Here is a 27,348-nt window from a genome sequence, read left to right as displayed (position 1 = left end):
ATGCGTCTTCAGCCCTGACCCGGTATACCACCTCAATCCATAGAGGATGGGGATTGGCCAGGCCTCCTTCAATAGAGTATGGCGATTGTCTAAGGCAGCAGGGCTGCAGTGCTGCAGTGAGGAACAAAGGAGAACCCTTCGATTTCTCAGAGAGGGAAAACATTGAGTGTGGACCAGAGGGCTGGGTGTAAGGAGAGCTGGGGAGCAGGGGGGCTGGGATGTAGGGGAGCTGGGGGGCTGGGATGTAGGGGAGCAGGGGGGCTGGGATGTAGGGGAGCAGGGGGCTGGGATGTAGGGGAGCAGGGGGGCTGGGATGTAGGGGAGATGGAGAGTAGGGGAGCTGGAGAGTAGCGGTGCTGGGGCGCATTATAAACTGGGTGTATCACAGGTATGAGACAACATGTATTTTGAGTTAGCCTTCTCCAGGAGCAAGTTAGTTCTGACGGATTCGTTGCTATAGAAATGTACCTGGCTAAAAGGTGAGCCACTTTCGTATGACCGGATATTCCTGAGTTGAACTCAGATTTGACTAATGTTACCTCACTAACTCCTGGAACCTGCTTCACAGAATAACCTTCTGTTTGGTTCGACTTCCACAAACAAACTGCACATAGTGTAATCCTACCTGACAAGATTTCCTTGTATGTTAAAGGAAATCTCTCTCAGTCTCTCTCTCTCTGTCTCTCTCTCTGTCTCTCCCTCTGTCTCTCGCTCTCTCTCTCTCTCAGTCTCTCTCTCTGTCTCTCTCTGTCTCTCTCTCAGTCTCTCTCTCTGTCTCTCTCTCAGTCTCTCTCTCTGTCTCTCCCTCTGTCTCTCCCTCTGTCTCTCTCTCAGTCTCTCTCTCTGTCTCTCTCTCAGTCTCTCTCTCTGTCTCTCTCTCTGTCTCTCCCTCTGTCTCTCCCTCAGTCTCTCTCTCTGTCTCTCTCTCAGTCTCTCTCTCTGTCTCTCTCTCTGTCTCTCTCTCTCTCTCTGTCTCTCTCTCAGTCTCTCACTCTGTCTTTCTCTCTCTCTCTCTGTCTCTCCCTCTGTCTCTCCCTCTGTCTCTCCCTCTGTCTCTCTCTCTGTCTCTCTCTCTGTCTCTCTCTCTGTCTCTCTCTGTCTCTCTCTCTCTCTCTCTGTATGTTTGTGTTCAGGTGTTTGGCTCCAAATGATTTTCACCCTGCCCTCCAATACCTCTGTGTTGTCAGAGAGCATGGTGTGTCTGTGTATATACATCTACCGTACCAGTCTAAAGTTTGGACACACCTACTCATTCAAGGCTTTTTCTTTATTTAAATTTTTTTCTACATTTTAGACAAAGAAATCAAAACATATTTTATATTTTAGATTCTTTGAAGTAGCCAGCCTTTGCCTTGATGACAGCTTTGCACACTCTTGGTATTCTCTCAACCAGCTTCATGAGGTAGTCACCTGGAATGCATTTCAATTAACAGGTGTGTCTTGTTAAAAGTTAATTTGTGCAATTTTTTTCCTTAATGCATTTGAGTCAATCAGTTGTGTTGTGACCAGGTAGGGTGGTATACAGAAGATTTGGTAAAATATCAAGTCCATATTACAGCAAGAACAGCTCAAATAAGCTCAGAGACACGACAGTCCATCATTACTTTAAGACATGAAGGTCAGTCAATGCAGAACATTCCAGTTGCAAATGAGAACTTGTTCTCAAGTAGCCTACCTGGGTAAATAAAGGTGAAATAAATAAAAAGGACAGTCGCAAAAACCATGAAGCGCTACGATGAAACTGGCTCTCATGAGGACCGCCACAGGAAAGGAAGACCCAGAGTTACCTCTGCCGCAGAGGAGAAGTTCATTAGAGTTAACTGCACAGGGATGCAGCTTAAGCCCCAACCTCTTCAACATATATTTCAACGAATTGGCGAGGGCACTAGAACAGTCTGTAGGACCCGGCCTCACCCTACTAGAATCTGAAGTCAAATGTCTACAGTTTGCTGATGATCTGGGGCTTCTGTCCCCAACCAAGGAGGGCCTACAGCAGTACCTAGATCTTCTGCACAGATTGCAGCCCAAATAATGCTTCACAGAGTTCAAGTAACAGACACATCGCAACATCAACTGTTCAGAGGAGACTGCGTGAATCAGGCCTTCATGGTTGAATTGCTGCAAAAGGACACCAATAATAAGAAGAGACTTGCTTGGGCAAGAAACACGAGCAATGGACATTAGACCAGTGGAAATCTGCCCTTTGGTCTGATGAGTCAAAATTTGACATTTTTGGTTCCAACTGCCGTGTCTTTGTGAGACGCAGAGTAGGTGAACAGATGATCTCCGCATGTGTGGTTCCCACCGTGAAGCATGGAGGAGGAGGTGTGATGGTGTGGGGATGCTTTGCTGGTGACACTGTCTGTGATTTATTTTGAATTCAAGGCACACTTATGTGGCTACCACAGCTGTAAGGCGTGTATATGGGAGGTGAAGTCAAGGGCAGGAGAGCGGAGTATAATAAACAGGCGCACTTTAATACCGGTTACCAAATGACAGCAACTAACACATACTAGTGCCAAAAACACAGTCTAAAACAAAAGTGCAGCGCCTGACAAATATCCACGTAACAATAAACAATCACTCACAAATACAACATGGGGAACAGAGGGTTAAATAATAAACAAGTAATTGGTTGAGTGAAGCCAGGTGTGATAAGACAAAACAAATGGAAAATGAAAAGTGGATCGGTGGCGGCTAGAAAGCCGGTGACGTCGACCGCCAAACGCCGCCCGAACAAGGAGAGGGACCGACTTCGGCGGAAATCGTGACAAAAGCATTCTGTGGCGATACGCCATCGCATCTGGTTTGCATTTAGTGGGACTATCATTTGTTTTTCAACAGGACAATGACTCAACACACCTCCAGGCTGTGTCAGGGCTATTTGACCAAGGAGACTGATGGAGTGCTGCATCAGATGACCTGGTCTCCATAATCACCCAACCTCTAACCAATTGAGATGGTTCGGGATGAGTTGGACCACCGAGTGAAGGAAAAGCAGCCAACAAGTACTCAGCATATGTGGGAACTCCTTCAAGACCGTTGGAAAAGCATTCCTCATGAAGCTGTTTGAGAGAATGCCAAGAGTGTGGAAGCAGTCATCAAGGCAAAGAGTGGCTACTTTGAAGAATCTACATAATTCCATATGTGTTTTTTTCATAGTTTTGATGTCTTCACTATTATTCTACAATGTAGAAAATAGTAAAAATAAAGAAAAACCTTTGAATGAGTAGGTGTGTCCAAACTTTTTGACTGGTACTATATATATATGTGTGTGTATGCATAAAAGCTGTGAACGAAGCTGTGTATGATCTGAGAGACAAGGCAAGAAGGGCCTTCTATGCCATCAAAAGGAACATAAAATTAGACATACCAATTAGGATCTGGCTAAATATACTTGAATCAGTTATAGAACCCATTGCCCTTTATGGTTGTGAGGTCTGGGGTCCAGTCAACCAACCAAGAATTCAAAAAAATGGGACAAACACTAAATTGAGACTGTATGCAGAATTCTGCTAAAATATCCTCTGTGTATAATGTAAAACACCAAATAATGCATGCAGAGCAGAATTAGACTCAGACAGAGAACACTATAGCGACTCAGACAGAGAGAGATTATTATAGAGACTCAGACAGAGAACATTATAGAGACTCAGACAGAGAGCATTATAGAGACTCAGACAGAGAACATTATAGAGACTCAGACAGAGAGCATTATAGAGACTCAGACAGAGAGCATTATAGAGACTCAGACAGAGAGCATTATAGAGACTCTGACAGAGAGCATTATAGAGACTCAGACAGAGAGCATTATAGAGACTCAGACAGAGAGCATTATAGAGACTCAGACAGAGAGCATTATAGAGACTCAGACAGAGAGCATTATAGAGACTCAGACAGAGAGCATTATAGAGACTCAGACAGAGAGCATTATAGAGAGGATGAGGGAATGAGATAGAGAGAGCTACAAGGAGAGAGAAAGAGAGATACCTGAATTAGGTAGAAAGTTTTAGTTAATGGGTGTCTACTCTACTGTACTGTACATAACATACCATTAAAACATAGATCTTCCTTTCACTGGTTGAATAACATGCTTTGTGTCATGCTTTGTGTTTTGAATAATTTTGACCGTGAATCAGAAGTGAGACACAGGCACTATGGTAAAGGAGAAACGTTGAAGTTATTAAGTACCATGACACTGCATCAGTGAGACTCTGACTCACTCTGACTACAGAAGAACCCCAAATCTGAAGCACACAATGCCCCTGCTCAAGTAGGATAACTTAGTCACTACAGTAAAACGAGAGAGGAGGAGGAGACGAGGAGAGGAGGAGACGAGGAGAGGAGGAGACGAGGAGAGGAGGAGAAGTTTGGGGATAATTGCAAAAGCAATCTGTATTCTCTGCAGGAGTTACTTCTTAAATCGTCTCCCCCCATCCCCCTCGTCTCCCCCCACCCCGTCTCTCCCCCTCCTCCCCCCTCCCTCACTGCCTGAAACTGTCTGTTCCGACCTTCAACCTGTTTCAATCAAATCAACTGGAGTCACAACCCTGCTTTCTGCATGCTAATCCACAAACACACGTAGGCATGTGCATGGCCATCCACACAGACGCACACACACACACACACACACACACACACACACACACACACACACACACACACACACACACACACACACACACACACACACACACACACACACACACACACCACACCTACCAACTTCATAGCCGCATCAGCATCAACTGGCGGATGAAATAGAAATGGATCTCTGGAGCATCTCTCTACCCCTCTACCACTCTCTTTCTCTCTCTACCCCTCTACCACTCTCTTTCTCTCTCTACCCCTCTACCACTCTCTTTCCTCTCTCCCCTCACCACTCTCTTTCTCTCTCTACCCCTCTACCACTCTCTTTCTCTCTCTACCCCTCTACCACTCTCTTCTCTCTCTACCCCTCTACCACTCTCTTTCTCTCTACCCCTCTACCACTCTCTTTCTCTCTCTACCCCTCTCTTTCTCTCTCTACCCCTCTACCACTCTCTTTCGCTCTCTACCCCTCTACCACTCTCTTTCTCTCTCTACCCCTCTACCACTCTCTTTCTCTCTCTACCACTCTCTTTCTCTCTCTACCCCTCTACCACTCTCTTTCTCTCTCTACCACCTCTCTTTCTCTCTCTACCCCTCTACCACTCTCTTTCTCTCTCTACCCCTCTACCACTCTCTTTCTCTCTCTACCCCTCTCTTTCTCTCTCTACCCCTCTACCACTCTCTTTCTCTCTACCCCTCTACCACTCTCTTTCTCTCTACCCCTCTACCACTCTCTTTCTCTCTACCCCTCTACCACTCTCTTTCTCTCTCTACCCCTCTCTTTCTCTCTCTACCCCTCTACCACTCTCTTTCTCTCTCTACCCCTCTCTTTCTCTCTCTACCCCTCTACCACTCTCTTTCTCTCTCTACCCCTCTACCACTCTTTCTCTCTCTACCCCTCTACCACTCTCTTTCTCTCTCTACCACTCTCTTTCTCTCTCTACCCCTCTCTTTCTCTCTCTACCCCTCTACCACTCTCTTTCTCTCTCTACCCCCTACCACTCTCTTTCTCTCTCTACCCCCTACCACTCTCTTTCTCTCTCTACCCCTCTACCACTCTCTTTCTCTCTCTACCACTCTCTTTCTCTCTCTACTGCTGAGTTAGTGGAGCTAACATGATGCAGCCCAGACTCCCAGGCTAGCAGTGAGTTAGTGGAGCTAACATGATGCAGCCCAGACTCCCAGTACAGGCTAGCAGTGAGTTAGTGTAGCTAACATGATGCAGCCCAGACTCCCAGGCTAGCAGTGAGTTAGTGGAGCTAACATGATGCAGCCCAGACTCCCAGGCTAGCAGTGAGTTAGTGGAGCTAACATGATGCAGCCCAGACTCCCAGGCTAGCAGTGAGTTAGTGGAGCTAACATGATGCAGTCCAGACTCCCAGACTAGCAGTGAGTTAGTGGAGCTAACATGATGCAGTCCAGACTCCCAGGCTAGCAGTGAGTTAGTGGAGCTAACATGATGCAGCCCAGACTCCCAGGCTAGCAGTGAGTTAGTGGAGCTAACACGATGCAGCCCAGACTCCCAGTACAGGCTAGCAGTGAGTTAGTGGAGCTAACATGATGCAGTCCAGACTCCCAGTACAGGCTAGCAGTGAGTTAGTGGAGCTAACATGATGCAGCCCAGACTCCCAGTACAGGCTAGCAGTGAGTTAGTGGAGCTAACATGATGCAGTCCAGACTCCCAGTACAGGCTAGCAGTGAGTTAGTGGAGCTAACATGATGCAGCCCAGACTCCCAGTACAGGCTAGCAGTGAGTTAGTGGAGCTAACATGATGCAGCCCAGACTCCCAGTACAGGCTAGCAGTGAGTTAGTGGAGCTAACACGATGCAGCCCAGACTCCCAGTACAGGCTAGCAGTGAGTTAGTGGAGCTAACATGATACAGTCCAGACTCCCAGTACAGGCTAGCAGTGAGTTAGTGGAGCTAACATGATGCAGCCCAGACTCCCAGTACAGGCTAGCAGTGAGTTAGTGGAGCTAACATGATGCAGCCCAGACTCCCAGGCTAGCAGTGAGTTAGTGGAGCTAACATGATGCAGCCCAGACTCCCAGGCTAGCAGTGAGTTAGTGGAGCTAACATGATGCAGTCCAGACTCCCAGGCTAGCAGTGAGTTAGTGGAGCTAACATGATGCAGCCCAGACTCCGTCCAGGCTAGCAGTGAGTTAGTGGAGCTAACACGATGCAGCCCAGACTCCCAGTACAGGCTAGCAGTGTGTTAGTGGAGAACATGATGCAGTCCAGACTCCCAGTACAGGCTAGCAGTGAGTTAGTGGAGCTAACATGATACAGTCCAGACTCCCAGTACAGGCTAGCAGTGAGTTAGTGGAGCTAACATGATGCAGCCCAGACTCCCAGTACAGGCTAGCAGTGAGTTAGTGGAGCTAACATGATGCAGCCCAGACTCCCAGGCTAGCAGTGAGTTAGTGGAGCTAACATGATGCAGCCCAGACTCCCAGGCTAGCAGTGAGTTAGTGGAGCTAACATGATGCAGCCCAGACTCCCAGGCTAGCAGTGAGTTAGTGGAGCTAACATGATGCAGTCCAGACTCCCAGGCTAGCAGTGAGTTAGTGGAGCTAACATGATGCAGCCCAGACTCCCAGGCTAGCAGTGAGTTAGTGGAGCTAACATGATGCAGTCCAGACTCCCAGGCTAGCAGTGAGTTAGTGGAGCTAACATGATGCAGCCCAGACTTCCAGGCTAGCAGTGAGTTAGTGGAGCTAACATGGTACAGCCCAGACTCCCAGTACTGAAGTTTCGGTATATCATGCAACACTGCCGAAGAGGAGCGCGTATGCCCTCAGCGCCTCTGCAAGAAACGTGTGCAGTGAAGGCTGCTCAGTGAAGGCTGCTCAGTGAAGGCTGCTCAGTGAAGGCTGTGCAGTGAAGGCTGCGCAGTGAAGGCTGCTCAGTGAAGGCTGCTCAGTGAAGGCTGTGCAGTGAAGGCTGCGCAGTGAAGGCTGCTCAGTGAAGGCTGCTCAGTGAAGGCTGCTCAGTGAAGGCTGCGCAGTGAAGGCTGCTCAGTGAAGGCTGTGCAGTGAAGGCTGCTCAGTGAAGGCTGCTCAGTGAAGGCTGTGCAGTGAAGGCTGCTCAGTGAAGGCTGCTCAGGGGAGGGTGGCTCATAATATTGGGAAGAATGGAGCAAATGGACTGGCATCAAACACAAGTCAGTACAGGGCTATAGCAGGCCATGGAAACACAATTCAGTACAGGTCTATAGCAGGCCATGGAAACCATGTGTTTAATATATTTTCACCTATTCCACCAGCCCATCCTCCCTAATTAAGGTGCCACCGACCTCCTGTGGATGGCAGACATTTTTGAGTAGCTCCTTCTATAATGTCTCTTGGTGTTTTTTACTCGCTGATTAAAGACGCAGCCTTTTTTTCCTGGGTTTTCCTGGCAGCCTTTTTTGCTGCCCTTTCAACCGAGAGAGAAATGTTCCTCTGAGATCCAGTGAGATACTCACACACTGTTAACTGATACATATTCACATGCAGTGCCTTTGGAAAGTATTCAGACCCCTTGACTTTTCCCACATTTTGTTACGTTACAGCCTTATTCTAAAATGGATTAAATAAATACAAATCCTCATCAATCTACACACAATACCCCAAAATGATATCACAATACCCCATAATGACATCACAATACCCCATAATGACGTCACAATACCCCATAATGACGTCACAATACCCCATAATGACGTCACAATACCCCATAATGACGTCACAATACCCCATAATGACATCACAATACCCCATAATGACGTCACAATACCCCATAATGACATCACAATACCCCATAATGACGCCACAATACTCCATAATGACGTCACAATACCCCATAATGACGTCACAATACCCCATAATGACAAAGTGAAAACAGGTTTTTAGAAATGTTTCCAAGTGTATTCAAAAATTAATAACAGAAATACCTTATTCAGACCCTTTGCTATGAGACTCGAAATTGAGCTCAGGTGCATCCTGTTTCCATTGATCATCCTTGAGATGTTTCTACAACTTGATTGGAGTGCACCTTTTAGGTTCCTTTTAGCAAACTTGTGTGTATATTAATGAGGAAAACCAATAACTTGATTCATTTTAGAATAAGGCTGTAACGTAACAAAATGTGGAAAAAGTCAAGGGATCTGAATACTTTCCAAAGACACTGCATATATTATGAATTGTCTATATGTTTGAAAAAATGTAAATATCATTTTTAGGTCATATCGCCCAGACCTACACACACACACACACTACACACACTACACACACAACCACACACAGACACACACAACCACACACAGACACACAGACACACTGATCCACTGACCAGGTAGGAACCCTATATATATGGCTGATGTCAATATAATGTGTATAGCTTTCTACAGCATAAACATTTCTAGTAATCCCATGAGGACTCATCCATTTGCCTTTCATCAGAGGGTGAGTGAGTCACGTTGAGGAATTCTTTGCAGCAAGCAGAGGGGAGCCAACATGCATGACCTTGCTATATTCTTGGCATATCTGAGAAGGTTGTATTACTGATCTTCTATAGACCTGTAATGATTTGTGTTACTGTTTGACAATGAAATGATCATGTTTGTTTTGTTTCAAGAGTTTATAAGGAGCTTCACATTTTGATATGTCTTTATTGCATTGTATGTTTTATGGTTGATGTATTTTTTACAGTGTCCAGATTGAAACGTTTGTGTTGAGTTGACTGGTTTCTAAAACACATTCCTGCTGTCTGATCAGAACATTCACATTGAGTTGATTAGAATCTGGGTGTGTTGTTCCCGCCTTTTGGTTTGGGGAGGGGGGTTCGCTTGAATTTGGTTAAAACGGCATTGAATTGGCTCATACTTTGAGAACTTGCTACCAAGCTCCTGTGTGTATAAGACACACACACACACCCCTGTGTTTTCTCTTAGACATTATTCTGAAGACACGTGTAAACCCCGTTAAATCAGCCTGTTGGTAATAGTAATGCGCTCTGTGTTATTCTGGAATGTATCAGGCATATCATGTACACTGGAATTCTTTTGAGTGTCAATTCTTTTGTGACTAATAAATTCTGTTAGTTTAACTGAGTAAATGCATTCCTCGTTTTACAGAGTAATTATTTGATTGACTATATGCCTGTAATTTAGTAGCTCTATTGATAGTTGTTAATTCCACTATACACATAGCACATACTTGGGTAATGAACTTGACATCCCGAGCTGCTTGCCTCAATAAATTAATCCTAAAACATTGGGTCGCCAGGATTAGCTATTTGTAACTAGGCTCTTTAATAACTGCATAACGGTGCAAGATAGATACATGTTCATTACAGTCATACTGAGAGGTGATGTAAGATTAGATCCTCCAGAGACACACAGGGCCTGCTGCATTTTTTCATGTAATCATGGAGTCAGATTGAGAAATGTAGTTTATTATTATTCAACATCAGTTCTACATAATAACGGATGGATGATTTCCACCAAACTACACCAAACCCAACCTAACCCAACCTAACCCAACCAAACCTGACCTAACAAAACCCAACCTAACCCAACCTTACCTAACCCAACCTAACCCAACCCAACCTGACCTAATCTAACCTAACCCAACCTGACCTAATCTAACCTAACCCAACCTGACCTAATCTAACCCAACCTGACCTGACCTAATCTAACCTAACCTGACCTGACCTAATCTAACCCAACCCAACCTGACCTAATCTAACCCAACCTGACCTGAACCAACCCAACCTAACCCAACCTGACTTAACAAAACCCAACCTAACCCAACCTAACCTAACCCAAACTAACCCAACCTGACCTGACCTAATCTAACCTAACCTGACCTAATCTAACCCAACCCAACCTGACCTAATCTAACCCAACCCAACCTGACCTAATCTAACCTAACCCAACCTGACCTAATCTAACCCAACCTGACCTGACCTAATCTAACCTAACCTGACCTGACCTAATCTAACCCAACCCAACCTGACCTAACCTAACCTGACCTGACCTAATCTAACCCAACCCAACCTGACCTAATCTAACCCAACCTGACCTGACCTAATCTAACCCAACCTGACCTAATCTAACCCAACCTGACCTGACCTAATCTAACCCAACCCAACCTAACAAAACCCAACCTAACCCAACCTGACCTAACCCAACCTAAACTAACTGTGTGTGTGTGTGTGTGTGTGTGTGTGTGTGTGTGTGTGTGTGTGTGTGTGTGTGTGTGTGTGTGTGTGTGTGTGTGTGTGTGTGTGTGTGTGTGTGTGTGTGTGTGTGTGTGTGTGTGTGTGTACGCGCGATTCCAGGAAGTAGTGCACTATATAGGGAACCAGTTGTCATTTGGGACACATATTAAGTAGCTATACTATACTGTTGTGTCAGTGGGAAGTACTAAGGCTGTTCTGGCTGTAAGCCATTTAGTATTCATGTTCAATCAGGTGACTCCTGCCAGTATTGAGTTCAATTGAAGGGAAGGAAGCCTGGCATGGGGTTGTGTAATCGCGTTCACGCTGTGGAGCCAAACACAATTAGTCATTTGTACTGGCTAAATAGCTGCGTAATGAAGAAAGCCGAGAAAAAAAAGTGCACTGTTCAAAAGAAAAAGAAAATAAAAATGTCAGAGACAGAGCAGATCCTGAGATAGAGAACTCTTTAGCTATCTATCTCTTCTCTCCTACTACTGTATGTTCATAATGCTGCGATATATCCAGACATCTTCATGTTTTATTCTGGACTACCTTTATGCACCTGTGACAACAACATGACCGCAGTCAGTCGATATGTCTATCTCTTCAGCACCACGGACAGCGCCAGTCGATACGTCTATCTCTTCAGCACCACGGGCAGCGCCAGTCGATACGTCTATCTCTTCAGCACCACGGACAGCGCCAGTCGATATGTCTGTCTCTTCAGCACCACGGACAGCGTCAACTGACACGACGACAGACTTGCAACCCAAACATATTGGTTCAGCACCACGGACGGCACCAAACTGCACGGCCATGCATTCAACACCATTGACAGGAGGTAAGTGACACAGCTGTCATTTCAGCACCGCGGACAGTGTCAAGTGTTATTTATGGCCGTCCATTCAGCGCTACCTGTCTGCCGCCTTACAGCTGGCATTACTCTAGACAGCTCCTAACCAGCATTGGCGATTATGACCGGAGCTGGCACTCCTTACACTTTCTTTCAAGGGGCAGTAGTCTAGGAAACATGAAAAAAACAAAAAAAAAAAAACACTTGACTTGAAGCATGCATTTAAGACACTGATATTAAAAAGTAGGTATATTTTCTGGGTGATTTAAATAACTTGCTTGTAACAGATGACATTCATATTCTGACTATCTCTGAAACTCACTTAGATAATACCTTTGATGATACAGTGGTAGCAATAGACGGTTATAACATCTACTGAAAAGACAGAAATGCCAATAGGGGCGGTGTTGTTGTCTATATTTAGAACCACATTCCTGTAAAGCTTAGAGAGTATCTCATGTTAAATACTGTTGAAGTAATATGGCTACAGGTTCCATTCTTGTGGGAAGCTGCTATAGACCACCAAGTACTATAGCATGTGTGAAATGCTTGATAATGTATGTGATATCAACAGAGAGGTATATTTTCTGGGTGATTTAAATATTGACTGGCTTACAGGAAAAAACTTCAAACTGTAACCAGCACCTGCAACCTGGATCAGAATGTCAATGTACCTACCAGGATAGTTACAAACAGAACAAGAATTAAATCATCAAATTGTATTGATCACATCTTTACTAATGCTGCAGAAATTAGCTTTAAAGCAGTATCCAAATTTATAGGATGTAGTGATCACAATATAGTAGCCATATCTAGGAAAACCAAAGTTCCAAAGGCTGGGCCTAATACAGTGTATAAGAGGTCATACAATACGTTTTATAGTGATTCCTATGTTGATGATGTAAAGAATATTTGCTGGTCCATGGTGTGTAATGAGGAGCAACCAGATTCTGCACTTGACACATTTCTGAAAATTGCTTATTCCAGTTACTAATAAGCATGAACCCATTAAGAAAATGACTGTAAAAACTGTTAAATCCCAGTGGATTGATGAGGAATTGAAAAATGGTATGGTTGAGAGGGATGACGCAAAAGGGATGGCAAATAAGTCTGGCTGCACAACCGATTGGCAAACGTCCTGCAAATTGAGAAATCATGTGACTAAACTGAATTAAAAAAAATAAGAAACTACACTATGAAACAACGATAAATGACATAAAGAATGATAGTAAAATTTTGGAGCAACTTAAATTAAGTTTTTGGAAAAAAGGCAAACTCAGCTCCATCGTTCATTGAATCAGATGGCTCATTCATCACAAAACCCTCTGATATTGCCAACTACTTTAATGATTTCAGCAAACTTAGGCATGACATGCCAGCAAAAAACACTAACACTATTTTTTTATTAGATTTATTTATTTAACTAGACAAGTCAGTTAAGAAATACATCTTATTTACAATGACGGTCTACCCAGGCCAAACCCTCCCCCAACACAGACTGCTCGGGCCAATTGGGCACCGCTCTAGCGATCGGACTACTGATCACGGCCGGTTGTGATACAGCCCGGGATCGAACCCGGGTCTGCAGTGACGCCTCTAGCTCTGCGATGCAGTGTCTTAGACCGCTGTGCCACTCAGGATCCCTAAAATAAACGTATTATTGACACTACACAACAAAGTATATCTGACCAAACGATGAAAGACAAGCGTTGTAATTTTGAATTATGTAAAGAGAGTGAGGAAGAGGTGAAAAAATTATTGTTGTCTATCAACAATGACAAGCCAACGTTGGTCTGACAACTTGGATGGAAAATGACTGAGGATAATAGCGGACGATAGAGCCACTCCTATTCTCCATATCTTTAATTTAAGCCTACTAGAAAGTGTGTGCCCTCAGGCCTGGAGGAAAGCTAAAGTCATTCCGCTACCTAAGAATAGTAAAGCCCCCTTTACTGGCTCAAATAGCCGACCAATCGGCCTGTTACCAACCCTTGGTAAACTTCTGGGGAAAAAATTGTTTGACCAGATACAATGCTATTTTACAGTAAATGAATTGACAACAGACTTTCAGCACACCTTGGCAGCAGCTAATGGGGATCCCTAATAAAACTCAAATACGAAATATGACAATACATGTTTTAACTTTTGATCACTTAACCTGGCCAGATAAGAAGTAATACATCATATTCCGTTCATTTGTAGTCCTACAGTTAACCTAAAAGGCTATACATCAACCATGCAGGGGGGAAGGTTTAGGCCTAATTCCAAGACATTACTCAAAACAAGCTGCCTAGGTCCTAGTGGGAGTCATCACTTACCCGAGGCCCCCTGCATCCAGCCGCAGATCTTATAGACGGTGGTGGTGGAGAACAGGAAGAAGAGAGTGAAGGAAGCGATGCAAGCCATGACCAACATCATCGACATCCCGACGAAGAAAGATGCGGCCTTGAACGCGGTGGAAGGGATCTGAGCGAACTCTGTGAAGGTCCCTGTGCAGTCGAGCTCTCTTTGGATTCCGTCGCCGGTGCAGAAGTGGAAGAGGCCGAAGTAGCCGGCCTGAGGGGTGTCCACGCCGTCTCCGATCCAATAGGGCTGGCTGAAGATCACCACGTTCAAGATGGCGAACAGGATGGTGAAAATGGCCCACAGGAGTCCGATGGCACGGGAGTTGCGGACGTAGTTATGCTGGTATAGTTTAATGTCATCGGACGACATGGAAGGGAGCATCGATGCGGCCGATCCGGGTATCATTGTAGCACAGTTTGTGTTGTATCCCAGTCCGGGTATTATGAAGTAGCCTAGATAAGCTTATTCAATTAGGTAGACAGTAGTTATTTCTGCTGTAAAAAGCACCCAACAGTAGGCCTAGCCTAGATTGAACGAATCACATCAAAGGCAACATCTGGACAGCATATTCAACTCATGACGTCGCATCCCGATGCTGGTGCATAAACTGGATAGTCAAAACGTTTATCTGCAAGCTCGCTCCTACGTTTCGACTAAGTGATAACTCTGAGAACTTGGCGACTCCTGAACTAGTGTATGTGAGAAATAATTCCCTCCCACCTCTCTCGTAGGCTACGAATGCCCGTCTGTCAGACACATCGCTCTTGGCACGTGTCACTTGCGTACGTCCCCGGAATACCTCCTTGAAAAAACACAGCAAATATCAGATTGTCATTCGGATATTACACATGACATTTCACGAATTATCACATTTAAAATCGATATACATTTTTTTGGGGCCTACCAATAGCTTACAGAACAGCAGTGACTGCAATAGGGTATGCCTCCAATTTCCTAAGAAATGTAGACGACAGCGACAGGATCAAACCGGAGCAAACGAAACACAATGTCTATGATGACTTCCCTCCCTTAACCCAAATCACAATCCTGCGAGATGATTCACAGCATCTAGCCCGGCATAAATTACACACAGCACTGTCCCGGTACTTTGCTACGGAGAATATTTTCACGAGCTACGGCAGCATCAGCAGCCTCTGTCAGTGATGCTGAAAGAAAGGAGAGAAGAAGAGGAAGAAGAGAGTAGGAGTGAAAAGAGGAGAGACACGATTCAATAACAGCACCAGATGAAGCGGATGGTGATGTGCGTGTCAACGCTGACGGTGTTCAGTTCTCTCAACCTATAACAATATTGCATCTGTCTGTCCCATGAGGTGTTTACATATAGCCTGTTACATTCTATCCAAGCAATATATTTCAAAGAGACGTGTAAGCCCTACATTCGTGACTAGCCATCCAAACACTGCTGCATCAATCCCAACCTCGCGTTCTGGCTTTGGTACCGTCTGTAGGTTACGGACAGATCCGGACGACAAGACAAGCCCACATCCTCGCAATCACATGATCTGCGCTTGACAGTTTGCGCGTCGAAATGGAGGCTGTACAATAATCGCAAAACAATTTTCAAATGCTGAACGTGGCTCGGTCAGGGCGAAAATGGCCTCTCAGATTCAGTGGTCCGGTTAGTGCACGCCTCGCGCCTCTCCCGGTCACTCGATCTTCCTATGACTGAGTTAAAGATGGTAGACTACCTGTCGTGCAGGACTGAACGCCTCACAGGAGGATGTCAGATAAGATGAGGAAGGACATTCAAGTATGCTGGTGTACGAGGAAACAGGCACCTTCACACATACCATGTTTACTAGAATGAAACAGACTGGAGCTACTTATTCACCTGTGTGGCCATATTGTGTTTGGATGACTGCAACTTTAATCTTCAAAAATAAAGTACCTTCAAATGTAACAAACATACCTACATTTCATCATGTATGAATACAACAGAGACAATACTCTATCGTTTGTACAGTAGCCCACACAAACCCATATTGGCTTTGCACACAGTGATGTGGTAACATACAGATTTGGGTCAGTGATTGTCACTGTAAAATCTTTCATCCACAAGCTTTTAGGGGGGGGGCATCCACAATACAGGAAGAAGATCATTTCTTTCTGGATTAAACAGGGTTTTGACAAACTAGCCCTTGTTACATCATCACCATTATGACTCATCACCCAGGGTTTAGCTGGATCACTAATGTGTCCCAAATGGTACATTATTACCTACATAGTGCACTACTTTTGACCTGGGGCTGGTAGGGATCTGATCAAACGTAGTGCACTATATATAGAGAATAGGATGCCATTTGGGACAAATCCACGGAACGTGAGTAGCTAATATAGAACTGCTGCTCTGGTATTATCACACATGTTTATACACAATATTTGGTGGATTTGGGTGTTTAATGCTGTCTTTTAAGGCACAGGATTGCCGCTATCCATGGTGCTGAATAAAGAGCCATGTACAGTGTATTCGGCAGTGGTTTAAAGTACTTAAGGAAAAAATACTTAAAGTACTACTTAAGTCGTTTTTTTGGGTGTCTGTACTTTAATATTTATATTTTTGACAACTTTTACTGTTACTTCACTACATTCCTAAAGAAAATATTGTACTTTTTACTTTATACATTTTCCCCTGACAACCCAAAGTACTCGTTAAATTTTGAATGCTTAGCAGGACAGGAAAATTGTGAAATTGACGCACTTATCAAGAGAACACGTGGTCATCCCTACTGCCTCTGATCTGGTGGTCTCACTAAACAGAGAACATCCCTGGTCATCCCTACTGCCTCTGATCTGGAGGACTCACTAAACAGAGAACATCCCTGGTCATCCCTACTGCCTCTGATCTGGAGGACTCACTAATCAGAGAACATCTCTGGTCATCCCTACTGCCTCTGATCTGGAGGACTCACTAAACAGAACATCCCTGGTCATCCCTTCTGCCTCTGATCTGGAGGACTCACTAAACAGAGAACACGTGGTCATCCCTACTGCCTCTGATCTGGTGGTCTCACTAAACACAAATGCATCTTTTGTAAATAATGTCTGAGTGTTGGGGTGTGGCCCCTGGCTATCCATACATTTTTAAAACAAGAAAATGGTGTCATCTGCTTTGCTTAATATAAGGAATTTGAAATGATTTCTACTTTTACTTCTACTTTTGAAACTTAAGTATATTTGAGCAATTACACGTACTTTTGATACTTAAGTATATTTAAAACCAAATACTTTTAGACTTTTACTCAAGTAGTATTTTACTGGGTGACTTTCACTTTTACTTGAGTAACTTTATATTAAGGTATCTATACTTTTACTCAAGTATGACAATTGGGTACTTTTTCCACCACTGGTATTCGGAAAGTATTCAGACCCCTTGACTTTTTCCACATTTTGTTACGTTACATTCTTATTCTAAAATAAATGTAATAGTTTTTTTCCCACTCATCAATCTACACACAATACCCCATAATGACATCACAATACCCCATAATGACAAAGCAAAAACTGTTTTTTAGAAAAAAAACAGACTTACCTTATTTAAATAAGTATTCAGACCCTTCGCTATGTGACTCGAAATTGAGCTCAGGTGCATCCTGTTTCCATTGATCATCCTTGAGAGGTTTCTACAACTTGATTGGAGACCCTGTGGTAAATTAAATTGATTGGACATGATTTGGAAAGGCACACACCTGTCTACATAAGGTCTCACAGTTGACAGTGCACGTCAGAGCAAAAACCAAGTCATGAGGTTGAAGGAATTGTGACTTGAAATTGAGCTCAGGTACTACCTGTATCCATTGATCATCCTTCAAAACAGAAATATTACATTTACATAAGTATTCAGACTCTGTACTCAGTACTTTTGTTGAAGCACCTTTGGCAGTAATTACAGCCAGTCTGAGATCCTGAGAGCTCTGGAGCAGGTTTTCATGAGGATCTCTCTGTACTTTGCTCCGTTCATCTTTCCTTTGATCCTGACCCGTGGCGATTTTAGCATGTAGATCTTGGTGGGGTAAACACATTATTTTTGTTGTTGTTGATGCATGCCAGCAAATCCACTACACAACACAAAGCAACACAACACAATACTAAACAATACATTAATTGCACTATAACGGTGACAAACGGTGCCCACAAACTGTTAGGGCCTACATAAAGCTGTCCCAACAGCAGAGTCCCAACACCTTACCACTGCTGCACCTGGCTATCAGCTGACCCAACAGCAGAGTCTCAACACCTTACCACTGCTACGCCTGGTTATCAGCTGACCCAACAGCAGTCCCAACATCTTACCACTGCTACGCCTGGCTATCAGTGGAGCCTTGTCTGGCAACAGTTTTTTCAGCCTCATTTATTTCCTTTTTAAAAAGCATAGCTGATATGGCTGACTTGCTTAAACAAATGTGGTTTGTAATGACAATTGAGATGTACAAACTATGGCATAAGGGGACCACGAGCAGTTAAGAGGAAATCCATCATTTCAATTAAGACATTAATGAGCGAGCTAGGACAGACGTAGTCAATATAACTATTTGTTCAGCACTTTTTGAAATGTACAGCGACAGAATTCAGAACATGGCCAGTTCTTACAGTATTCTCCCTGTACACCAAGTCAGAACCGTAGGATAAATAATGCAGGCATATAAGCAGACAATGAAAGCTCTTAAAATATTAAATGATAACATTTACCCAAAACAGACAAAAGGCTACATGTGCACCAGCAAGTCAGAACAGTAGGCTAAATAATGAGTGGAAAAGGGACCAAATTATTAAGGTGAGGCTACTAACAGTTTAGTAGGCATATTACATAATTTATGCAGCAGCATACAATACATTTTTGGACTCAACTTGTTGTGCTGTGCTCACTTGAACAGGAAGGTGGTGAGGCAAATCCTTCGTAGGCAAATTTAGTCAATAAACTTTGTCATCAAAGTCTGGCATTCTCTGGATTTATGGTGCTTTCAAGACAACTGGGAACCTGGGAAAAAACAAGGTTGTCACGCCCTGACCTGAGAGAGACGTTTTGTTTCTATATTTTGGTTAGGTCAGGGTGTGATTTGGGTGGGCATTCGAGATTTGTAGTTCTTTGATCTATTCTATGTTTTCTATTTCTATGTTGTCAGGTTCTAGTTTTCTATTTCTATGTTGGGTTTTGTTTGGGATGATCTCCAATTAGAGGCAGCTGGTCCTCGTTGTCTCTAATTGGAGATGATACTTAAGTAGGGTTTTTTTTCCACCTGGGTTTGTGGGAGATTGTTTTTGAGTACGTGTATGTTAACTCTGTGTCACGGTTTCTTGTTTTTGTTATTCAGTTTATTTATATGTATTGCATAGTTTCACAGTGTAAATAAAATGTGGAACGACACACGCTGCACTTTGGACCGCTCCTTCCTACGACAACCGTGACAGAATCTCCCACCACCAAAGGACCAAGCAGCGTGCCCAGGAGAAACAGGAATGGACCTAGGAGGAAATTCTGAACAGGAAAGGACCCTGGAGTCAGGCTGGGGAGTATCGCCGTCCGTAAAAGGAGATTGAGGCAGGTTTTTTTTGGGGGTGGCACACGGGGAGATTGGCAGAGTCAGGGTGGAGACCTGAGCCAACTCCCCGTGCTTGCTGTGGGGAGCGAGTGACGAAGCAAGCACCGTGTTATGCGGTGATGCGCACTGTGTCGCCAGTGCGCATTCACAGCCCGGTGCGATCTGTCCCCGCGCCCCGCATTTGTCGAGCTAGGTTGAGCATTCAGCCAGGAAGGGTGGTGCCAGCTCAGCGCTCCTGGTCTCCAGTTCGCCTTCTCGGTCCAGGATATCCTGCGCCGGCTCTGCGCACTGTGTCGCCAGTGCGTATTCACAACCCAGTGCATCCTGTGCCAGCGCCCCGCGTTTGCCGGGCGAAAGTAAGCATCCAGCCAGGACGGGTTGTGCCAGCTCTACGCTCGAGACCTCCAGTGCGCCTCCACGGCCCAGTATATCCTGTACCTGCCCCACGTACCCGGCCTCCAGTGAGTCTATCCAGTCTGGTACGCCCTGTGCCTTCTCCTCGCACTTGCCCTGAGGTGCATGACACCAGTCTGGCGCCACCTGTGCCAGCCCCACGCATCAGGCCTCCAGTGCGCATTCCCAGTCCAGAGCTTCCGGCGACAGTTCCCAGTCCGGAGCTTCCGGCGACAGTTCACAGTCCGGAGCTTCCGGCGACAGTTCCCAGTCCGGAGCTTCCGGCGACAGTTCCCAGTCCGGAGCTTCCGGCGACAGTTCCCAGTCCGGAGCTTCCGGCGACAGTTCTCAGTCCGGAGCTTCCGGCGACAGTTCCTAGTCCGGAGCTTCCGGCGACAGTTCCCAGTCTGTAACCTCCTGAGACAGCCCACAGTCCAGAACCTCCTGAAATGGCCCACAGTCCGGAACCTCCTGAGACGGCCCACAGTCCGGAACCTCCAGCGACGTTCCCCAGTCCGGAACCTCCAGCGACGTTCCCCAGTCCAGAGTCTTCAGCGGCGGTCTGCAGTCCAGAGTCTTCAGCGGCGGTCTGCAGTCCAGAACCTCCGGCAATGATCTACGGCCCGGTTCATCCAACGACGATCCACGGTTCAGAGCTTCCGGCGATGATCCACGGTCTGGTTCTTCCGGCGACACAAAAGCGGGCTGTGAATGCACACTGGCGACACAGTGCACATCACCGCATAACACGGTGCTTGCATCGTCACTCGCTCCCCATAGTAAGCACGGGGAGTTAGCTCAGGTCTCCACCCTGACTCTTCCAATCTCCCCGTGTGTCGCCAGTGCGTATTCACAGCCCAGTGCGTCCTGTGCTAGCGCCCCGCGTTTGCCGGGCGAAAGAAAGCATCCAGCCAGGACGGGTTGTGCCAGCTCTACGCTCGAGACTGAGGGTGTAAAGTAGAGCCTACCTAATACGGTAATATATAAGCTTAATCTTTAACAGCTGGGTAGAATGGAGGAAAACAATAAACACTCAGTGGCCAGTTTATTAGGATCTAGTACCGGGTTGGACCCCCCTTTTGTCTCCAGAACAGCCTGAATTCTTCAGGGCATGGATTCTACAAGGTGAGGCATTCAAACGTTGCTCAATTGTTATCAAGGGACCTAACGCGCGCCAGGAAAACATTCCCCACACCATTACATCACCGCCACCAGCCTGTACCGTTAACACCAGGCAGGATGGAGCCATGGACTCATACTGCTTACGCCAAATCCTGATTCTGACATCAGCATGACGCAACAGGAACCCGGGATTCCTTAGACCAGGAAATGTTTTTCAATTCCTCATATGTCCAGTGTTGGTGATCGCGTACACACAGCTGCTCTTTCTAGCTGATGGGAGTGGAACCCGGTGTGGTCGTCTGCTGCAATAACCCATCCGTGACGAGGACCGATGGGTTGTGCATTCCCGAGATGCCATTCTGCAAACCGCTGTTGTACTGCGCTGCTATTTGCCTGTTTGTGGCTCGCTTATTAGCTTGCATGATTCTTTCGATTATCCTTTGACCTCTCAATAACGAGCTGTTTTAGCCCTCAGGACTTTCTCTTGACTGGATGTTTTTAGTTTGTTGCACAATTCTTGGTAAACCCTAGAAACTGTAGTGCGTGAAAATCCCAGGAGGCCGGCCGTTTATGAGAGACTGGAACCGGAGCGCCTGGCACCGATGATCATACCAAGCTCGACGTCGATTACATCACTCGTTTTTTTCCCCATTCTAACGTTCAATTGAACAGTAACTGAATTTCTCGATGCCTATCTGCCTGCTTTAAATACACAGTATTTACTAAAGTATGTGGACACCCCTTCAAATGAGTGGATTCGGCCTTACTGAAGAGTTCAGTGACTTTCAACATGGCACTGTCATAGAATGCCACCTTTCCAACAAGTCAGTTAGTCAAATTTCTGCTCTGCTAGAGCTACCCCGGGTCAACTGTAAGTGCTGTTATTGTGAAGTGGAAACGTCTAGGAGCAACAATGGCTCAATGCATAGCATTGATCTAAAATTGAACCTAGAAATAGTACTGTTAGGAGATCTGGAGAGACCGGGTCAGTCAATTACTAATATACTAATACTCTTAGTAAAACTATTAATCTTCAACTCGCTATCTGTGGATTCTATTTGATTAGATAGATTGAAATTGTACATTAAACATCACAGTATAGTTGAAAGATATGTGTTGCGTAGAAACCCGAAGTGGGTGGCCAGCAGAGATAGATGGGATGGGCTGAGGGAAGCTGAGGGTTGGTATGTGGAATTGGAGATAAGTGGGAGTGGAGTTGCTGTGTGAGAGATAGAATGATGGTCAAAGATAAAAGTAAAAAAATGTAATAAAAAGTCAAATAAATCTTAATAAAAAGTACATATTAATGACACTAAGTGGCAGTGTTTTTATAACTAATGCCGGTTTGCCTGAGGCTGATGCCGTGCAGGTGTTTGTACACATGCATATACACACACTCTCATTCAAGTAAACACATACAAGAACACACAGATACATGTAATAGTGCCAGACATGCACACAAACATATACAGCTGGCATTGCTGTTATGATTTCAGTTGTCCTTGATGTCCTTTGTTTTAAATGGATTATTATTATTTATTTATTTATTTTTGTATTGTTGTTTGCTGTTTTCTTCTGTCTTTTATTTTTGTCTCTTTAGTTCATTCTCTTGGTTGTTGGTGCATTGGGGGGTTCTTGAGGGTGGGGAATGGAATAAATTGTATTTTTTATTTTATTTTTCTTCCTGGCGGGGGACTGTGGGAGGGGTCTCGAATGGTTGAGGGACAGCTATTGGGGAACTGTGGGGGGATCTTGGAGGGTTTGGGTTCATGTTTTTTGGCCTGGTGGGAGATCGATCAACGTGCCCTTGAGCAGGGCATTGACCCTGGATGCTTCTGTGTGTCGCTCTGAATGGGAATCTGTTAGATGACTGGTATGATGTAGTTATTGAGCGGCTTCACTGAAAGTATATTGTATGTTTCGAATATTCAATAAATAGTAAATAAAAAATAAAACAAATTTAAAGGAAAACAACGGCTCAGCCGCGAAGTGATAGGCCACACAACTGCTGAGTGCTGAAGCGCGTAACGCGTAAAAATCGTCTGTCCTCGGTTGCAACACTCACTGCCGAGTTTCAAACTGCCTCTGGAAGCAACATCAGCACAATAACTGTTCGTCGGCAACGTCATGTAAAGGGTTTCCATGGCCGAGCAGCCACACACAAGGCTATGATCACCATAAGCAATGCCAAGCGTCGGCTGGAGTGGTGTAAAGTTCGCCGACATTGGAATCCGGAGCAGTGGAAATGCGTTGTCTGGAGTGATGAATCACGCTTCACCATCAGGCAGTCCAACGGATTCATCTGAGTTTGGTCAATGCCAGGAGAACACTACAGTGCCAACTATAAAGTTTGGTGGAGGAGGAATAATGGTCTGGGGCTGTTTTTCATGGTTCGGGCTCGACCCCTTAGTTCCAGTGAAGGGAAATCTTAACACCACAGTATACAATGACATTCTAGATGATTCTGTGCTTCCAACTTTGTGACAACAGTTTGGGGAAGACCCTTTCCTGTTTCAGCATGACAAGGCCCAGTGCAGAAATCGAGGTCCATACAGAAATGGTTTGTTGAGATCAGTGTGGAAGAACTTGACTGGCATGCACAGAGCCCCGACCTCAACCCCATCGAAACACCCATGGGATGAATTGGAGCACCGACTGCGACCCAGGCCTAATCGCCTAACATCAGTGCCCAACCTCACTAATGCTCTTGTGGCTGACGTGGTCTTCCTGTCTGGGTTGGCGCCCCCCCTTGGGCTGTGCCGTGGTGGAGATCTTTGTGGGCTATACTCGGCCTTGTCCCGGGATGGTAAGTTGGTGGTTGGAGATATCCCTCCAGTGGTGTGGAGGCTGTGCTTTGGCAAAGTGGGTGGGGTTATATCCTACCTGTTTGGCCCTGTCCGGGGGTTTCATCGGATGGGGCCACAGTGTCTCCTGACCCCTCCTGTCTCAGCCTCCAGTATTTATGCTGCAGTAGTTTATGTGTCGGGGGGCTAGGGTCAGTCTGTCACATCTGGAGTATTTCTCTTGTCTTTTCCGGTGTCCTGTGTGAATTTAAATATGCTCTTTCTAATTCTCTCTTTCTCTTTCTTTCTTTCTCTCTCTCGGAGGACCTGAGCCCTAGGACCATGCCTCAGGACTACCTGGCTTGATGACTCCTTGCTGTCCCCAGTTCACCTGGCCGTGCTGCTGCTCCAGTTCCAACTGTTCTGCCTGCAGCTATGGAACCCTGACCTGTTCACCGGACGTGCTACCTGTCCCAGACCTGCTGTCCCAGACTTGCTGGAACCCTGACCTATTCACCGGACGTGCTACCTGTCCCAGACCTGTTGTTTTCAACTCTCTAGAGACAGCAGGAGCGGTAGAGATACTCTCAAAGATCGGCTATGAAAAAGCCAACTGACACTTACTCTTGTGTTACTGACTTGCTGCACCCTCGACAACTACTATGATTATTATTATTTGACCATGCTGGTCATTTATGAACATTTGAACATCTTGGCCATGTGCTGTTATAATCTCCACCCGGCACAGCCAGAAGAGGACTGGCCACCCCTCATAGCCTGGTTCCTCTCTAGGTTTCTTCCTAGGTTCCTGTCTTTCTAGGGAGTTTTTCCTAGCCACTGTGCTTCTACACCTGCATTGCTTGCTGTTTGGGGTTTTAGGCTGGGTTTCTGTACAGCACTTTGACATATCAGCTGATGTAAGAAGGGCTATATAAATACATTTGATTTGATTTGAATAGAAGGAAGTCCCCGCAACAATGTTCCAACATCTAGTGGAAAGCCTTCCCAGAAGAGTGGAGGCTGTTATAGCAGAAAAGGGTGGACCAACTCCATATGAATTCCCATGATTTTTGGAGTGAGATGTTCGATGAGTTGGTGTCCACATACGTTTGATCATGTAGTGTAGCAAGAGATTTAAAAAATGACACTTATGCCAGCCGCTGGAATTAACTGATACTTTTCACATTGTTGCATTGGACCATTATTATGGCCAGTCCACAAAATATCTACAGTCCAAACGAGAGGGAGAACCACATTACCACAGTCTAGCCAAGGCCTACTCATGATAACTTGTTACAGTGTGATGTACTCTGTAGAGGCTAATGTGGAGTCCCCCTAATTTGAGAACCATAAAGGCCCACTGCTGCCTAGTGAGATCCATTAAGGCCCACTACTGCCTAGTGAGTTCCATAAAGGCCCACTACTACCTAGTGAGTTCCATAAAGGCCCACTACTACCTAGTGAGTTCCATAAAGGCCCACTACTGCCTAGTGAGTTCCATAAAGGCCCACTACTACCTAGTGAGTTCCATAAAGGCCCACTACTACCTAGTGAGTTCCATAATGGCCCACTACTGCCTAGTGAGTTCCATAAAGGCCCACTACTGCCTAGTGAGTTCCATAAAGGCCCACTACTACCTAGTGAGTTCCATAAAGGCCCACTACTACCTAGTGAGTTCCATAAAGGCCCACTACTGCCTAGTGAGTTCCATAAAGGCCCACTACTACCTAGTGAGTTCCATAAAGGCCCACTACTACCTAGTGAGTTCCATAATGGCCCACTACTGCCTAGTGAGTTCCATAAAGGCCCACTACTGCCTAGTGAGTTCCATAAAGGCCCACTACTACCTAGTGAGTTCCATAAAGGCCCACTACTGCCTAGTGAGTTCCATAAAGGCCCACTACTGCCTAGTGAGTTCCATAAAGGCCCACTACTACCTAGTGAGTTCCATAAAGGCCCACTACTGCCTAGTGAGTTCCATAAAGGCCCACTACTGCCTAGTGAGTTCCATAAAGGCCCACTACTACCTAGTGAGTTCCATAAAGGCCCACTACTGCCTAGTGAGTTCCATAAAGGCACACTACTACCTAGTGAGTTCCATAAAGGCCCACTACTACCTAGTGAGTTCCATAAAGGCCCACTACTACCTAGTGAGTTCCATAAAGGCCCACTACTGCCTAGTGAGTTCCATAAAGGCCCACTACTACCTAGTGAGTTCCATAAAGGCCCACTACTGCCTAGTGAGTTCCATAAAGGCCCACTACTACCTAGTGAGTTCCATAAAGGCCCACTACTACCTAGTGAGTTCCATAAAGGCCCACTACTACCTAGTGAGTTCCATAAAGGCCCACTACTACCTAGTGAGTTCCATAAAGGCACACTACTACCTAGTGAGTTCCATAAAGGCCCACTACTACCTAGTGAGTTCCATAAAGGCCCACTACTACCTAGTGAGTTCCATAAAGGCCCACTACTGCCTAGTGAGTTCCATAAAGGCCCACTACTACCTAGTGAGTTCCATAAAGGCCCACTACTACCTAGTGAGTTCCATAAAGGCCAACTACTACCTAGTGAGTTCCATAAAGGCCCACTACTACCTAGTGAGTTCCATAAAGGCACACTACTACCTAGTGAGTTCCATAAAGGCACACTACTACCTAGTGAGTTCCATAAAGGCCCACTACTACCTAGTGAGTTCCATAAAGGCCCACTACTGCCTAGTGAGGCTATTTGTATTTGTATTTGTATTTATTATGGGATCCCCATTAGTTCCTGCCAAGGCAGCAGCTACTCTTTCTGGGGTCGTGCAAAATTAAGGAAGTTATACAATTTTAAAAACATTACAATACATTCTCTGTTGATATCACATACATTATTTCACACCTGTGAGCCCTCAGGCCCCTACTCCACCACTACCACATATCTACTCAATAAAATCCATGTGTACTTATGTGTATAGTGCATGTGTATGCATGTGTCTGTGCCTATGTTTGTGTTACTTCACAGTCTCTACTGTTCCATAAGGTGTATTTGTATCTGTTTTTTAAATCTAATTTTACTGCTTGCATCAGTTACTTGATGTGGAATAGAGTTCCATGTAGTCATGGCTCTATGTAGTACTGTGCATCTCCCATAGTCAGTCTTGGACTTGGGGACTGTGAAGAGACCTCTTGTGGCATGTCTTGTGGGGTATGCATGGGTGTCCGAGCTGTGTGCCAGCAGGTCAAACACACAGCTCGTTGCATTCAACATGTCAATACCTCTCATAAATACAAGTAGTGATGAAGTCAATCTCTCCTCCACTTTGAGCCATGAGAGATTGACATGCATATTATTCATGTTATCTCTCTGTATCAGGGGCGGAAATCCCGGGGGGGACGGGGGACACACGACCCCCCCATCCTGGGAAAAATATGATTTGTCCCCCCCAATATATCACTGAAACATAACTATGTAATTTAAATAATATTAATAATACGCAATGAAAGCAATTGTGCTG

The 27,348-nt window shown here is 45.3% G+C and overlaps 1 protein-coding gene across 3 annotated transcripts in view; it reads right to left on the bottom strand.

Annotated features, from left to right (window-relative positions):
* The window catches only part of LOC106561734 (LHFPL tetraspan subfamily member 3 protein), a 78,825-nt gene extending 63,041 nt beyond the window's left edge, over positions 1 to 15,784 (bottom strand). The window contains exons 1-2 of one of the 3 annotated variants that reach the window (XM_014125955.3): positions 14,898 to 15,784; positions 13,966 to 14,795 (exon numbers count right to left, since the gene is read on the bottom strand). In XM_014125955.3, the coding sequence (XP_013981430.1) occupies positions 13,966 to 14,398 (433 nt within the window). In that variant the 5' untranslated portion in view covers positions 14,399 to 14,795; positions 14,898 to 15,784. Of the gene's footprint in view, positions 1 to 13,965 lie in introns of all 3 variants that reach the window. The other 2 variants (XM_045688566.2, XM_014125959.3) reach the window with 2 other exon arrangements.
* Between the last annotated feature and the right edge of the window lie 11,564 nt (positions 15,785 to 27,348).

Source organism: Salmo salar, chromosome 10, assembly GCF_965601325.2.
Source record: "Salmo salar chromosome 10, fSalSal1, whole genome shotgun sequence".
NCBI lineage: Eukaryota > Metazoa > Chordata > Actinopteri > Salmoniformes > Salmonidae > Salmo > Salmo salar.
Note: the sequence above shows the minus strand (reverse complement) of the source record. Positions and strands in the feature narration are given on the sequence as shown.